The 15,777-nt window shown below is 56.7% G+C and overlaps 2 protein-coding genes across 9 annotated transcripts in view; both read left to right on the top strand.

Moving 5' to 3' along the window:
* Window positions 1-49: 49 nt before the first annotated feature.
* On the top strand, window positions 50-9,281 carry xpnpep3 (X-prolyl aminopeptidase 3, mitochondrial). The gene is made up of 10 exons (XM_069196877.1): window positions 50-398; window positions 861-983; window positions 1,165-1,581; window positions 1,999-2,195; window positions 2,433-2,495; window positions 3,207-3,320; window positions 5,971-6,056; window positions 6,384-6,567; window positions 7,770-7,890; window positions 8,435-9,281. Exons 1-10 carry the CDS (start codon window positions 317-319, stop codon window positions 8,599-8,601), a joined length of 1,554 nt encoding a protein of 517 aa, XP_069052978.1. The 5' UTR covers window positions 50-316; the 3' UTR covers window positions 8,602-9,281.
* A 1,508-nt stretch (window positions 9,282-10,789) lies between these two features.
* The window catches only part of ep300a (E1A binding protein p300 a), a 38,224-nt gene continuing 33,236 nt past the window's right edge, over window positions 10,790-15,777 (top strand). For 6 of the 8 annotated variants that reach the window (XM_069196833.1, XM_069196831.1, XM_069196829.1 and 3 more), the window contains exons 1-2: window positions 10,791-12,163; window positions 13,476-14,334. In XM_069196833.1, coding sequence (XP_069052934.1) covers window positions 14,238-14,334 — 97 coding nt within the window. In that variant the 5' untranslated portion in view covers window positions 10,791-12,163; window positions 13,476-14,237. Of the gene's footprint in view, window positions 12,164-13,475; window positions 14,335-15,777 lie in introns of all 8 variants that reach the window. The other 2 variants (XM_069196826.1, XM_069196832.1) reach the window with 2 other exon arrangements.

The following is a 15,777-nucleotide window of genomic DNA, read 5'->3' as shown; positions in this document are numbered from 1 at the left end:
CATGCAGATGACGTTAAGGCGGCACGGCCCAATCGCCGAGGGGAATTCGCTCAGCGGCAAGCCAATGGGAGCGCTCGTCTTAAAGGGGACGTCTCATTCACAGCTGCAGAAACATGTTCTGGACGTAGGCGAGTTTTGGCAGGAATAGCGACTTCATAGCGCTCGCTTTTTCCATTTTGATTATTTTAGCTTTTTGAAGCTGTTTTAATGTAGTTTTTTGGTTGGTGTTAATGACCAGCTTTTTGTAATTGGTTCTACTTAAAACCACTCGTATGAATTATTTGCACATCCCCGTTCCTCATTCTAACTTCCAAAGATGTTCCAGCCAAGCACCAGATCCGTCAAACCTACAGCACAGCTCTTCGCCTGCTTTCTAACGCGTACTCCATGGATTCGAGGTTAGAAATATTCGTCCTTGTTCTTCTTCAGAGCGCAGGGTTGGAGTGGGGACTTGTCTTGTCTCCAGTAATCCTGTGTCCATTGCGGACGTGTCGTTAGTACGAGGCTCGTAAGCAATGGTTTGGTGTAGTCTGTGCTTAGTAGACGAAGGGCTTGCTGGCCTACCTCCAAGACTCCATACTGTTGTACTGTTATACTGTTGTATTAGGCTAAAGTTGAACTGAGTTGATGCTTTTGACCACTCAGGACAGATGAGGATATTATTGCACTCGCACTAACAGCCCCCTCAGCCTAAACCACCCAAACGGAAACGGAGAAATTGTTCATTTTTCCTTTTGCTGAAAATCCCTGTATGTGACCAGGCTGCCAGTCGAGCTGTTTTCCTCTGGAAATCGCACAGCGGCGTCGACTGTAACACCTGATTATTTTAGCAAAGAGGAATCTCTCTCTCTCCCCCCCAGGCTGCGTGTCCACCCGGAGGAGCGGCCTGTGTGTCCAGGCCTGTCCGAGCCAACAGAGGTCTCTTCCCCGCAGGTACCTGGGCCAGCCCAGCCCTCACACACACCCCCACCTCCTCAGACCAGGTGAGCTCCTCTCACGCCTGCTGCCTGCCTCCCGTTTCTGCCTTTCTCTCTCCTGTACGGGGTAACCGACCAGTTCCAGACACCCGCCGCTCTTTGTGTAAAGAACCGCCACACCCGCTCCAGTGTTGCCAAAGCACTCCTGACACTCTCTCCCTCGACTCTTCCTCCTCCTCTCTCCCAGGTGAGGTGACCCCAGCTCTGACCCAGCGGGAGTTCGCACTTCGCCGCCACAGGCTGATGGCCCTGATCTCCGGGCGGGACGGGGGCGGCCCCCCCAGCGCCGGCCCGGGGCACGTGGCGGTCGTGCTGTCGCACCCCACGCGCTACATGGCCAACGACATCCCGTACCCCTTCCACCAGAGCGCCGACCTGCTCTACCTCTCCGGCTTCCTGGAGCCCGACTCCGCGCTGGTGCTGCACCTGCCCGCCGGCGCCCCCCCGGCCCACCACACCGCCTCGCTGTTCGTGCCGCGCCGGGACCCCGCCCGCGAGCTGTGGGACGGCCCGCGGTCGGGGCAGGACGGGGCGGCCGCTCTCACGGGGCTGGAGAGGGTGTACCCCACTGAGGAGCTGGGCAGGGAGCTGCTGGGGCTGAAGGGTATGACACTTCCCGGGGGGTGGGGGGTGGGGGTGGCGTGAGCTGAGCGTGGCAGGTCACTGCCCCGCGTTGCTTTCTGGGAAACGTAGTTCAGACAGGGATCTCCAGCCTGTCTTCATCCACTGCCCTTCCACAGACAGGAACTTCACTCCAGCTGTGTAAGGAACATTAACCTGCATGTATTATAGCTAGCTGGTGTGTGGGGAGTGTTCTGGGGTGCTATGGCTGCCGTCGCATCATCCAGGTGGGGCTGCACACTGGTGGTGGAGGGGATCCCCATGACCTGTAAAGCGCTTTGAGTGGAGTGTCCAGGAATGCTCTATATTAGTGTGAGCAATTATTACTATTAATGATTAGAGTGCTGTAATGCACACAGTCCCCTGTGCCTCTGAATTCTGTCTCCTCCTCGCTCTCCAGGCTGCACGGTGTGGTACGATGACTCCCACACAAGCCACCCCGAGCTGCACCGGGAGCACGTGCTCCCCCTGCTGGAAGCCAGCCGCAGCGCGGGAGGGCGTGTGCGGCCCCTGAGGCCCCTCACGCACAGCCTGAGGGCCGTGAAGAGCCCCGCGGAGGCGGTGCTGATGAGAGAGGCAGGACGCATTGCTTCAGAGGTACAGCGCGGCGCGGTACACTACAGTGCGCAGAAATACATGACAGTACGCCCTAGTGCACTAGACTACAGTGCAGCTTCACGGCACTATGCCGTGCGTGGGGCAGTACGCTGTGTGCGTGGGGCAGTTCTCAGTGTGCGTGGGGCAGTACGCTGTGTGCGTGGGGCAGTTCTCTGTGACTCCAAGCGGGAAGTGGAGTGCAGTGACTCAGACCGATGTCCCTTCTCTCTGTTCCAGGCCTTCAAGAAGACCATGGCTGCCTCCAGAGCAAATATTGACGAAGCCTATTTATACGCCAAGGTAAAGAGCACTCACTCACTGCACTGCGCCCCCTGCTGGCCAGTTCAAGACTGCAGGGTCTGTAGGCATTGTGTCTTCTGTGAGATCTCTCAGTGCGGTGTTCATGTACTGGAGTGTCCAGTCAGTGTGTCTGTATGAACCCCTCTCTCTCTCAGTGCAGTGTTCATGTACTGGAGTGTCCAGTCAGTGTGTCTGTATGAACCCCTCTCTCTCTCAGTGCGGTGTTCATGTACTGGAGTGTCCAGTCAGTGTGTCTGTATGAACCCCTCTCTCTCTCAGTGCAGTGTTCATGTACTGGAGTGTCCAGTCAGTGTGTCTGTATGAACCCCTCTCTCTCTCAGTGCAGTGTTCATGTACTGGAGTGTCCAGTCCCTGTGTCTGTATGAACCCCTCTCTCTCTCTCAGTGCAGTGTTCATGTACTGGAGTGTCCAGTCAGTGTGTCTGTATGAACCCCTCTCTCTCTCAGTGCAGTGTTCATGTACTGGAGTGTCCAGTCCCTGTGTCTGTATGAACCCCTCTCTCTCTCAGTGCAGTGTTCATGTACTGGAGTGTCCAGTCCCTGTGTCTGTATGAACCCCTCTCTCTCTCAGTGCAGTGTTCATGTACTGGAGTGTCCAGTCAGTGTGTCTGTATGAACCCCTCTCTCTCTCAGTGCAGTGTTCATGTACTAGAGTGTCCAGTCGGTGTGTATTAACCCCTCTCTCTCTCAGTTTGATTTTGAGTGTCGGGCTCATGGAGCCAACTTCCTGGCATACCCTCCTGTTGTTGCTGGTGGCAACCGTGCCAACACCCTGCACTACGTCAGTAACAACCAGATTATCAAGGTGAGACGGGCAGCCTGCCCCACTCTGCTGCCGGACATTGACCAGACAGACACTGGACAGACTGATGCGCTCTGGTGGAGAATGAATTCTACAGATTGACACTGCACACTGAACAAACTGACACGCATTACTGCCACACACTGTAAAGACACACTGATCAAAAGCATTATACTGACCAACTTAACATTGTACAGACGCAGGTGACAAACTGACCCGACAGATTGACACTGTGCACCGTGCCCCACACTGGACAGACCAATGCACACTGCTTCCAGACGCAGCACAGATACACTGAACAGACACACTGTAGAGACAAACTGACACACATGACAGTTCAGTCTATTGACAGACACTGCGCAGACTGACACACACACACACTACTCACGCTGCGCAGACTGACACACACTACTCACGCTGCGCAGACTGACACACACACACTACTCACGCTGCGCAGACTGACACACACACACTACTCACGCTGCGCAGACTGACACACACACTCCTCACGCTGCGCAGACTGACACACACACTCCTCACGCTGCGCAGACTGACACACACACTACTCACGCTGCGCAGACTGACACACACACACACTACTCACGCTGCGCAGACTGACACACACTACTCACGCTGCGCAGACTGACACACACACACTACTCACGCTGCGCAGACTGACACACACACACTACTCACGCTGCGCAGACTGACACACACACTCCTCACGCTGCGCAGACTGACACACACACTCCTCACGCTGCGCAGACTGACACACACACTACTCACGCTGCGCAGACTGACACACACACTCCTCACGCTGCGCAGACTGACACACACACTCCTCACGCTGCGCAGACTGACACACACACTACACACGCTGCGCAGACTGACACACACACTACACACGCTGCGCAGACTGACACACACACTCCTCACGCTGCGCAGACTGACACACACACTCCTCACGCTGCGCAGACTGACACACACACTACTCACGCTGCGCAGACTGACACACACACTACTCACGCTGCGCAGACTGACACACACACTCCTCACTGCGCAGACTGACACACACACTACACACGCTGCGCAGACTGACACACACACTACACACGCTGCGCAGACTGACACACACACTACACACGCTGCGCAGACTGGCACACACACTACTCACTGCGCAGACTGACACACACACTCCTCACGCTGCGCAGACTGACACACACACTACTCACTGCGCAGACTGACACACACACTACTCACTGCGCAGACTGACACACACACTACTCACTGCGCAGACTGACACACACACTACACACGCTGCGCAGACTGACACACACACTACACACGCTGCGCAGACTGACACACACACTACACACTCTGCGCAGACTGACACACACACTACTCACTGCGCAGACTGACACACACACTACACATGCTGCGCAGACTGACACACACACTACTCACTGCGCAGACTGACACACACACTACACACGCTGTGCAGACTGACACACACACTACACACGCTGCGCAGACTGACACACACACTACTCACTGCGCAGACTGACACACACACTACACATGCTGCGCAGACTGACACACATACTACTCACTGCGCAGACTGACACACACACTACACACGCTGCGCAGACTGACACACACACTACACACGCTGCGCAGACTGACACACACACTACTCACTGCGCAGACTGACACACACACTACACATGCTGCGCAGACTGACACACACACTACTCACTGCGCAGACTGACACACACTACTCACTGCGCAGACTGACACACACACTACACACGCTGCGCAGACTGACACACACACTACTCACTGCGCAGACTGACACACACACTACTCACGCTGCGCAGACTGACACACACACTACTCACTGCGCAGACTGACACACACACTACACATGCTGCGCAGACTGACACACACACTACTCACTGCGCAGACTGACACACACACTACTCACGCTGCGCAGACTGACACACACACTACTCACGCTGCGCAGACTGACACACACACTACACACGCTGCGCAGACTGACACACACACTACTCACTGCGCAGACTGACACACACACTACTCACGCTGCGCAGACTGACACACACACTACTCACGCTGCGCAGACTGACACACACACTACTCACGCTGCGCAGACTGGCACACAAACTACACACGCTGCGCAGACTGACACACACACTCCTCACGCTGCGCAGACTGACACACACACTCCTCACGCTGCGCAGACTGACACACACACTCCTCACGCTGCGCAGACTGACACACACACTCCACACGCTGCGCAGACTGACTGACACACACACTCCACACGCTGCGCAGACTGACTGACACACACACACACTCTACACAGGCTGCGCAGACTGACTGACACACACACACACACTCTACACAGGCTGCGCAGACTGACTGACACACACTCTACACAGGCTGCGCAGACTGACTGACACACACTCTACACAGGCTGCGCAGACTGACTGACACACACTCTACACAGGCTGCGCAGACTGACTGACACACACACACACTCTACACAGGCTGCGCAGACTGACTGACACACTCGGTGCAGACCTGCGGACAGTCACTGGGTGACACACACTCTCTCCCTCTCCTCTCTCAGGACGGGGAGATGGTCCTGCTGGACGGGGGGTGTGAGTATTTTGGCTATGTCAGCGACGTCACCCGCACCTGGCCGGTGAACGGCAGGTAAGGGCCGTCTCGTGAGAAATGAATTAACGTGCCGGTGGGGGGGTGCACCTTGAGCACTTGGGGGTGCCTCTTCATTATTCAGGCCGAAACAGAAGGTCCCCAGGAGAGGGTGGGGGGGCGTCTTCGCAGGCAGGCAGACTGACAGCTCTGACCCCCCCTGCGCAGAGCAGGCCATGAGACGATATGTCCGGGCGCCGATCTCCAAGGGTTGATCTCCGTGCCCGTCTGTGCAAGTCGACCCAGCCCGGGGCAGCAAGCTGGGAGTGTCCGGCGCCCCCTGCTGGCCAGCTGCGCGCGCTGCTCAGGCTGCCTGTCCCTCTGCAGGTTCTCCCCGCCCCAGGCGGAGCTGTACCAGGCCGTGCTGGACATCCAGGGGGCCTGCCTGACCCTGTGCTCCCCGGGCGTCAGTCTGGACAGCATCTACAGCCACATGCTGCGCCTGCTGGGCGCCAGGCTGAAGGACCTGGGTATCGTCAGCTCCAGGGCCGGCGACGCCGACACGCACCGGGTAACTACAGCGCCCCCCGCTGGCCGGCCGCGGTACTTCAGTGGGGATTGTCACGCCGACACGCTTGCGCGGTTAAGCGTCGGCTCCTTTCTGGACACTGCGTCAGAGTGCACCGTCGCCGTAACACACAGCGGGTGACTACAGCGCCCCCCGCTGGACCGTGGCATATTGACTGCTCCCCCATCCGTCGTCGGGAGTCTCACTCGATCCCCCCCTGTCTCTTGAGCCCTGAGAAGACTTTGATTGAGAAGTCTTTTTCGGACCCTATAGAGATATTGCCGGCATCAGGCAGTTTCTCTCCGTGTCCGATGCCCAGTGCCTGATTGGTGCATTTATACTGGAACATGAGGCCGATTTCCACAGCTCTCCCCTGTGTGGGCTCCCCAGCACCCTCCTCTGTCAGCTGCACCTCCACTTCTTCCTCACTCCAGGCCTGGCCAGCGCCTCCCCCCGCCCCCCGCACTGGGGTCGTCAAAGCCCGGCAGGCGCGACAAGGTCCTGTCCCTGACCCCTGGGGCTCTGAGTCGCTTGTCTGAACTGCTCCTGTAGGCTCCGGGCAGCGGAGGCTGGCCCTCTCCTCGCTGCGCCCAGGCCTAGCGGTGGCCGAGCCCGGTCAGTCGCTGCTCCAGCGGGACGGACAGCCCTCCCCCCCGACCCCACGAGAGACAGTCTCTGCCTCTCTTCAGATCTCCACTCGAAACTCCCCTTTCTAGCAGGGCCCTCGTCGGCTTGCCCTGCGTGTTCCGGTGTCGTTTTTTTTTCCCCGTTTACTTTTAATCGTGCTTTTTGTTTAATCTGGTCTTCAACACCACGTACAGCGTCCTTGTGTCTAGAGATGATTATTTACTTTGTCAGCTTTTTAGCGCGATGCACAAGACGGCTAGCAAACCAGGGGAGTCTGGGCAGCCAGTCTGGCCCCTATGCCAGCTGGACAGGCAGCCAGACGCAGGCCCCTGGACAACACTTACTGCTGTGTCTTATTTCTGCTCCCCTGATGTTCGGATGTTCACTGTGGCAGCTACCGATGTGTCGAGTTTCTGTTTTGCTGCTCGGAGGAGGTGTGTTGCGGGCAGCTGTTTCTGTGCCAGCGCCCAGCTCGGGACAGCGGGTTTGTAGTCCTCTCCTCCGCTGGGGGAGACGGCCCGTGTCCCACTGCCTCTCTGACACGGCGGCGTGCTCTCTCTCTCTTCTGCCCCCTGCAGGCAGCCAGGCGCTACTGCCCTCACCACGTGGGGCACTACCTGGGCATGGACGTCCACGACACGCCTGACCTGTCCCGGGCACAACCGCTCCGCCCTGGCATGGCCATCACCATCGAACTGGGTACGAGACTCAGTGCAGTGTTAATGTGCTGGAGTGTCCAGTCAGTGTGTCTGTGTGAACCCCTCTCTCTCTCAGTGCAGTGTTCATGTACTGGAGTGTCCAGTCAGTGTGTCTGTATGAACCCCTCTCTCTCTCAGTGCAGTGTTCATGTACTGGAGTGTCCAGTCAGTGTGTCTGTATGAACCCCTCTCTCTCTCAGTGCAGTGTTCATGTACTGGAGTGTCCAGTCAGTGTGTCTGTATGAACCCCTCTCTCTCTCTCTCAGTGCAGTGTTCATGTACTGGAGTGTCCAGTCAGTGTGTCTGTATGAACCCCCCTCTCTCTCTCAGTGCAGTGTTCATGTACTGGAGTGTCCAGTCAGTGTGTCTGTATGAACCCCTCTCTCTCTCAGTGCAGTGTTCATGTACTGGAGTGTCCAGTCAGTGTGTCTGTATGAACCCCTCTCTCTCTCAGTGCAGTGTTCATGTACTGGAGTGTCCAGTCAGTGTGTCTGTATGAACCCCTCTCTCTCTCTCAGTCTCAGTCTCCTTTCTGTCTCCCCCAGGTCTGTACATCCCAGAGGATGACAGCAGCTGTCCGGAGCGATTCCGAGGGATGGGCGTGAGGATCGAGGATGACGTGCTCATCAGGGAGGAGGAGGAGGGTCCCCTGGTCCTGTCCGCCAACACCCCCAAAACCATGGAGGAGATCGAGAGGGCCTGCCGACAGTGACCGGGACTAACGGGGCAGGGGGGGGGTGGATGGGGTGAAGGAGAGCAGCTGGTAGAGGAACACAGACTTTTTAAACGCGCCCCGCTTCGGCCCCGCGCGGTATGCTCCCCTGGGTCAAGTCGTGGACGGTGGACACGGCGCCGCACGGATCTTCCGTTTCAGAGACGATCGGGTCAGTGGCGCTGACCGCCTCAGGACCCGGCAGCCCCACCCCGTTGATTACACGGGCCCGGGGGGGTGGGGGACCCGGTTGGAAAGAGGGGGTGCAGGTTTCTTCGGGGCCCGAACCGAAGCGAAACGGTTCTTTCGCGAAAGCTTCGACGGCGCCCCCCCCGCGGGACCCTCGCTCACGCGCTGCCCGAGGGGCTGTTCCGCGCCCCGCTCCTGGGCGGGGAGGGAGGGCAGAGGGCAGCCGAGCCGGGAGTTCTGCGGCGCCGGTCCAGGCGGGGCTCCGGGCTGGTACCCGGGAGGTGGTGGGTTCGAATCCCAGGGGTTCTGACGTCAGGGTGTTCCTCGGATCCCGGGGGGGGACCCGTGAGGACTGAGGCTCACCGCTCTGTGTTACCGGTTCGGCTGCGCCGGTCCGAGAGGCCGGGACTCTTGTGATCCGGCTTCTCCTGGTCTCCCTGTCTCCGGGTCTGTGTGCCTGTCCCTGAATAATAAAGTGTGGGATGCTCGGAGCTCTGCGTTCTGGGGTGCGGGCTGCGAGGGCTGTGTCTGTGTTTAGAAACGATCTTTCAAAGACCTTGATATTGGGTTCCAATACCCAGCTAATACAGAGATACCGTACTGTAAAAAGGCACTGTTCTTCGGGGGATGTGTAAAATCAAGGTGCTGACTCCGATCATTAAAAATCCCGGGGTGTATTGGAAAAGAGTAGGGGTGTCACCCCAGTGTCCTGGCCAAATCTCCCCCTGGCCTTTACCAGTCATGGCCTCCTAATAACCCCCCCTCTCTGAACTGGCTCCATCACTCTGCTCTCCTCCCCACTGGGAGCTGGTGTGTGGGGAGCAGACTGGAGCATCATCCAGGTGGGGCTGCACATTGGTGGTGGTGGAGGGGATCCCCATGACCTGTCCAGCGCTGTGAGTGGGGTGTCCAGAAGGGTGCTGTAGAAGTGTGAGGAATCATTCTCTCACAGGACAGCTGACCTTGTCCACTGGGCTTGGCTCACCGGACTGACGCCCCCTCAACCCTGCCCAGGCGGGGCTATGTGGGTCCCCTCCCTTCTCCCCTGATAGAACCCCCTACCCCCCCCTCTTTTTATAGTTCCTGTCTCCCCAGATTCTCCAGGTACCGCACCAGTACATTACAGGGACTTTACTGAACCCTGAACACTCACACACAGAGACATGGAGTGATTCTGTCATGCTCCCTGCCTTCACAGCAGCAGTTGAACTGAGTGTTCAACAGCTGTCGGTCCCACACTCGTCTGTCCACTGCTGAGCGATGTGTCCCCTCCTCAAATGAACTTTTTCTAAGTGCATCGCGCCTGTACCAACTGCAGGTGGGATGGTGAGACAGTGAGGTGCAGATCTCCCCAGAGTTTGGACCCAAGGAAGGCTGCAGGAGGGGGTAACTGGTGTTGGGGAGGGGGTTATTATTTTGGGAGAATAAGCAGACAGAGCTCCCAGCTGGCGTGAGCCTGGCCAGTACCTGGAGGGGAGACCTTAGGATGAGACGTAAAACCGAGGTCCTGACTCTCTGTGGTCGTTAGAAATCCCACATTGTTTCTCGACAAGATTAGGGGTGTAACCCCGGTGTCCTGGCCAAATCTCCCCCTGGCCTTTACCCATCATGGCCTCCTAATAACTCCCCTCTCTTGAACTGGCTCCATCACTCTGCTCTCCTCCCCACTGGGAGCTGGTGTGTGGGGAGCGGACTGGAGCATCATCCAGGTGGGGGATGGAGGGTGGTGGTGGTGGAGGGGATCCCCCACGACCTGTACAGCGTACAGCGTGAGTGGAGTGTCCAGAAAAGCGCTGCATAAGTGTAAGCAATTATGATGATGACGGTGATCTTCGAGCGCCCCCTGGCGTCGGTCACCCGCTAGCGCCGTTCCGGAAAAGAGCGAGTCCGGGGGGTTTCCGGAAATTCCCGAACACAACCCCCCCGCCTCCTCCTCCTCTTTTTCGAATACATCGCCGCTCTGCTCTCTAGCTTACCCTCCCCCCCCCTCCGCTCCCGTGTCGGAGGAGTAGAAACAACAAGCCGCCATTTTGTTTGCGCGGAGAGACCGAGCGCGGCTGGAGAGACCCGAGAGAGGGAGCGACCACAGCGCCGAGCACAGCGACCCGGAGAGCGGCCGCCCGACCAGCCCGGAGCCGACACAGCGGCAGCGTGGACCCGGAGAAGACGGCGAGAGACGGGGGGCACAGCGCGGAAACGGAGAGTCGGGGACGAGGACAAGGAAGAGGAGCGAGAGAGAGAGAGAGGAGAGAGAAAAAAAGAAGAAGGGAGAGAAAATCCGCTTTTAAGACGTCCAAGGAAGGAAAGAAGGGGGGATTTTTTTTTCTCTTTTCACGCGGAGCGGAGGACAAGCGGAAGCTGGGGAGCATTTTCTGCGTTTTAGAAACGGAGGGACGCTGAAAAGGCGACGGGAGGGAAAAAAAAATTCTTTTGGAAGTGGGGGGGGGGGTTGGTGGCGGCGGCGGTGGTGGAGAAATACAAGCGCATCGCGTCCGGAGACGAAGAATTATTATTAAAAATAATATTCATCCTCCTCCTCCTCCTCCTCCACCGAGCGAGCGGGGGGAGACATACGAGCAGACGTACACACGGAGGGAGAGAGAGAGAGAGGAGACGAGGAAATATCGGCGAAACGGGAACCCCAACCGTTAGAGAGCGGAGAGAAGACGAAGGATTGCTTTTTTTTTTTAAGAAAAAAGGGGGGGAGCAGACGGATATAATCGACCCCGCAGGCAGGCGGCGAGAGACGGGGGTTTGAGGGTCACCACACAAAAGACTCCGGGGGGGGGACGTGCGCTTTCCTTTCTGCTGGCGTGGAGGGGAGACTCCCGGGTTTCTTTAAATGCCCCCAGCCCCGCCGCTCGCTCAGTTCACCCCCTGAATCATAGCAGCGACACCCCCATCTCCCATCCGCCCGGTCCGGACTCCAGCACGCCGGGGGGGGGCACCGACTCCTCGCCATCGCCGGGACCCAGCACATCGCGCCGTTGGAGAGGACCGACGAGAGGCGACCTGTCCCGTTTGCACCACGCCGGCCATCCCTCCCTCCTCCTCCTCCTCCTCCTCCTGTGCGGCCGGAGACCCCCCACCCCGGTGCCGGTGTCTGCCGGGCGGGTTGAATCCGGTGGCGGCCGTCCTGCGCGCAGTTTGTGCGTGTTTTTGGGCTCCGGGACAAGCGTGGCCACCCCGCACCGGCAGGAGCGGCACGGCGGCTCCTTCTTCCACAGTTGTGTTGGGAACCAAGGAAGAACAGTGGATTGAAAATCCGTTTTGAGCCCTGGCGTGGCCCAGACGCCGTGAGATAACAAGGGATACCTGTGCATCTGCGTCCGTCATAACCAAGACTCTCCCCGGCGTCAACCTGCGCTTTCTTGTAAGGTGGCATTCAAAAAAACCTAATAATAATCATCATAATAATCATATCTGAACCCCGTTTTGTTTTTTGTTTTTTAATTCCAACATATTACACAGAGAGAGGGCGCAAGATCGCGAAGTGATCGATACTGTGACAACTAGTTTTTTTTTCCACCCCTGAAAGACTGCTGACCGTCACAATGCGAGAAACAAAGTCACATTAGCCCGCCGCTGACATCACTAGAGTGAAACCAAACACTTATTTTTTTTGTAATAAGTGGGTTTTTTTTGTTGTTGTTGTTGTTGTGGTAATTAATAAAAGAGAGGGGCGCCCTGACCAAGTTGCAGTTTTTGAAACCGGGCATGCCAAACCTTTCCTCTCTGGTCATGTGCTAGCGTAGCGGCCCGGTGTTGTGAACTTCCGTTGCAGATCGATCCCCCCCAAAAAAAAGCTGCAAGAAATACAAACGGGTTTTTTTTTTTACTTTAAAAAAATAAAAAACATTGCCAAAGTTGACCCCCCACCACCACCACCACCACCCAAAGTTTCAGCCCTTGCAGCTCAATCAAGCGCTTTGATTGAGTTTGGCAATCGATAGAGGCGATCATCCTCACCGGCCAGGTCTCCCAAACATTTTTAAAAGAAGCCCTCATTCCCGCTTTGAAAAAAAACACGGCGTGAAGCGCGGCTCCACGAAAAAACAACAACTTTTTCATATCGATCACAGATATCGGGAGGCGCCTCGGAAGGTATCGCATCCCACTCGCGCCGATACGACACGCCGGGGAGACGATTAAGTCGTTCGCCCGGTTTGTCGTACCCTCACAGAAATCGACTTTATTTAATTTTTTTTAATCAATTTCTAACACCCGCCGGCAGATGTGCGTGTGATCATGCGCATTGATCGGAAGTTGCTCCCGTTTCTCTGAGCCGGTCTCAGCTGTTCGTGTGAGGTGAGGGGGGTGTTAGAGAGAGTTGGGGGGTACAGGCGGGTCCGAGGGGAGGGAGGTGGGGTGTGACCGACCTGGGCGCCCGTAGGGCCAGCCCGTCCCGAACCGAGCCCGAACCCGGCGTGCGCCCTTTTACGAAGAAAGAAAATATATATATTTTTTTTTAAAAAACCCAACACAAGTATTACCTTTCCAGGACGGGGGGGTGGGGATGGCGTCGGGGGTTTTGTATTGTGAAGAATAATTACCTCCTGGCCCTCGTTCGGGTGCGACTTTTTTTTAACCTCGTCTCTCTCTTTCTCTCTCCCCTCCTTCTTCATTTAATTTTTTTCCACCCTCCCCAAACCCACCTACCCACCACCACCAACAACAACAAAAAGGGAAATAATTCAGATTATCTCTCGCCTTGGCCTCCGGAGATGGTAGAAAACGCAGACGGAGCCCTGGAGGACCCTGCCCGGGACATCTTGATCTGCGCCGAGGAAGCTACATGAGTTAATCCGGAGGGCCTTTCTCTCTCCCAGCGACTCGGAGACTTTCTCTTCCTCCTCCCCTCCTCCTCCTCCCGTCACTACTACTACAACTACTACTGCTGCAGCAGCTAGGAGCCGAAATCTGTGAAGGAGCAACACCACAACACAACCCAAAAAACGCCCGGAGGAGGAGGGGAGGGGAAGTTTTGAACGCCAAATCCGAAAAAGAGACGACGAGGAGGAAGAAGAAGAAGAAGAAGGAGAGACTTTTGCCTGCCTCTCTCTCTCTCTCCTCTCCTCTTGGCGAATCTCTCTCTTCCCCTCGTTCAAGAGAGAGAGAGACGAGGGGAGGGAAGAGGTGAGGAGGGGGGGGATTTAAAACAAAACACAGTCCGAGGAAGAAAAGGGGAAAGAGACGCCTGGAGGAGGAGGAGGAGGTGGTGAATAATAATAATATCATCATCATCCTCGGCACCGCCACCACCGTCGGTCGGTCCGCCAGTCGGCCGGTCGGTCGGTCAGCCAGCCCCCCCCCCAGAAAGCCAAAAAAAAAAAGAAGTCTCTCTCTTGCTCTTCCCCCTCTCTCTCTCTCCGTCCCCCCCCCCTCCTCCCTCTCTTTCTCCTGTTGTGTGGATTTTGTTTTAAAAAAAAAAAATCGCGAAAAAAAAAATGGCCGATAATGTGGTCGAGTCCGCCGGCCCGCCTTCAGCGAAGAGGCCTAAACTCTCCTCCCCGGCGCTGTCCGTGTCGGCGAGCGACGGAAACGGTGAGTTTATTCCGCCCTTCTCGGTTTACTTCTGCCGCCGGCCCCCCCTTCCCCCCGGGATGGGGGGGTTTTAGTATTTTTTAAAAGCCAAAAACGTTTAGCGGCCCTTCTTTTAGGTGGTTTATTTTCAGCTGCGGGAGGCGGAGTGGGGGGGAGGAGGACGCTAGTCCGTGTCTCCATTTTTTTTCCTCCCTCCTCCTCCTCCTCACGAAACTCCGCGGCTCCGGCCGGTGTTTCTCGGGGAGTGGGTTTTGGGGGGTCCCCCCCGGCGGGGAGAGAGAGAGAGACGGGGTGGGGTAGGCCCAGGCCGAGAATTAGGAGGAAGACGAACTTGGTTGGTAGGGGGTCCGGAGATTTGTTTTGGTGCGTGAAAGACGACGGAGGGAGGAAGGGGGAGGCTCGACAAAAGACTCATAATAAATAAATAATCGTCGCTTATTCCGCCGGCAGGCCCGCAAAAACCGTCCCCGAGAGAAACGGAAAGTTCGGATTTTGGGGGGGTTGGTGGGGACCCGTTTGCGTTTTGTTGTCTCTCCCCGGGCGCAATTAGCGCTCGGTTTTCGCTGTAACTCCCTTCCTCTCTCTCTCTCGGCGCCGCCTGCCCCCCCACCCGAGTTTTTCGGCCTCTGTGGGGGTCTCCCCCCCCCTCCCTCCTCTTCCCCGTCCCGGGCAGCAGCGTGTCTGGCAACTTTCCGTGGGTTTGTCACGTTAACGAGCCCCCCGTTTTGGTGTGAGAGCGTGTGTTTTGTCAGGAAGGCCCGTGTCGTGGGGCTTGCGTGTTCAAGGCGAAGCGGCCCCTAACCACCACCATCAGAAAATTAGCGAAACTTAGTCCGTCTTCTCCTCCCCACCCCCTACACAGACACACACACACGAAACGAAGACGAAAGCAAAAACGTAAAGTCTTAATGTTTTCGAAACGTTTGCCGTGGGGCTTCGCTTTGAAAACGTCTGAATTATTTTTTTTTTTGGTGTGTTTTTGGTGCGTGAAGTTTTTTTTTTGTGAGGTGCTGCTCAGCGCTGTTTGCTCCAACACCCCCTACTCGCTGCGTTTGCGCCTGTGAACGCTACTCGTTTGCACAAAACAACACAAACTCCAGATCTGCTGTGTTGTTCCAGCCGTTTCCATAGACTTTGGGATGACACTGAAATGAGAATGCCATTACTCATTCTCCTGTCCACTGGAGAACTTATCCCACCACCTCAGGTTTGGGGATCTTCCCACGTTCCATGAAAATCGCCTGGTTTTCGCATGGCCGTGCTCCTGCACCTGGGTTTTAACTCTCCCCGTTAGACAAGCATCCCTCATATCAGGACGCGAGCTGGGATGTCTCCTGTCGTAATCCGTTTTCCGACACCCGATTTCAAGTTTTCACTCCTTGCGGAGATTAAAACCTCTTCGCAGGTCTGAAGACGGTTCAGACCTCCTTCAAGCCATCCCTT

This window comes from Lepisosteus oculatus, chromosome 12 (genome assembly GCF_040954835.1).
Source record: "Lepisosteus oculatus isolate fLepOcu1 chromosome 12, fLepOcu1.hap2, whole genome shotgun sequence".
In the NCBI taxonomy this organism is placed as follows: Eukaryota; Metazoa; Chordata; class Actinopteri; order Semionotiformes; family Lepisosteidae; genus Lepisosteus; species Lepisosteus oculatus.
Note: the sequence above shows the minus strand (reverse complement) of the source record. Positions and strands in the feature narration are given on the sequence as shown.

What these genes read in the sequence shown, in the direction of transcription:
- xpnpep3 (XM_069196877.1), top strand. Translation starts at nt 317, where the DNA reads ATGTTCCAGCCAAGCACCAGATCCGTCAAACCTACAGCACAGCTCTTC. An exon ending in GCGTACTCCATGGATTCGAG is followed by an intron (nt 399 to 860) that starts GTTAGAAATATT and finishes TCTCCCCCCCAG; the next exon opens with GCTGCGTGTCCACCCGGAGG. An exon ending in AAGCCTATTTATACGCCAAG is followed by an intron (nt 2,496 to 3,206) that starts GTAAAGAGCACT and finishes TCTCTCTCTCAG; the next exon opens with TTTGATTTTGAGTGTCGGGC.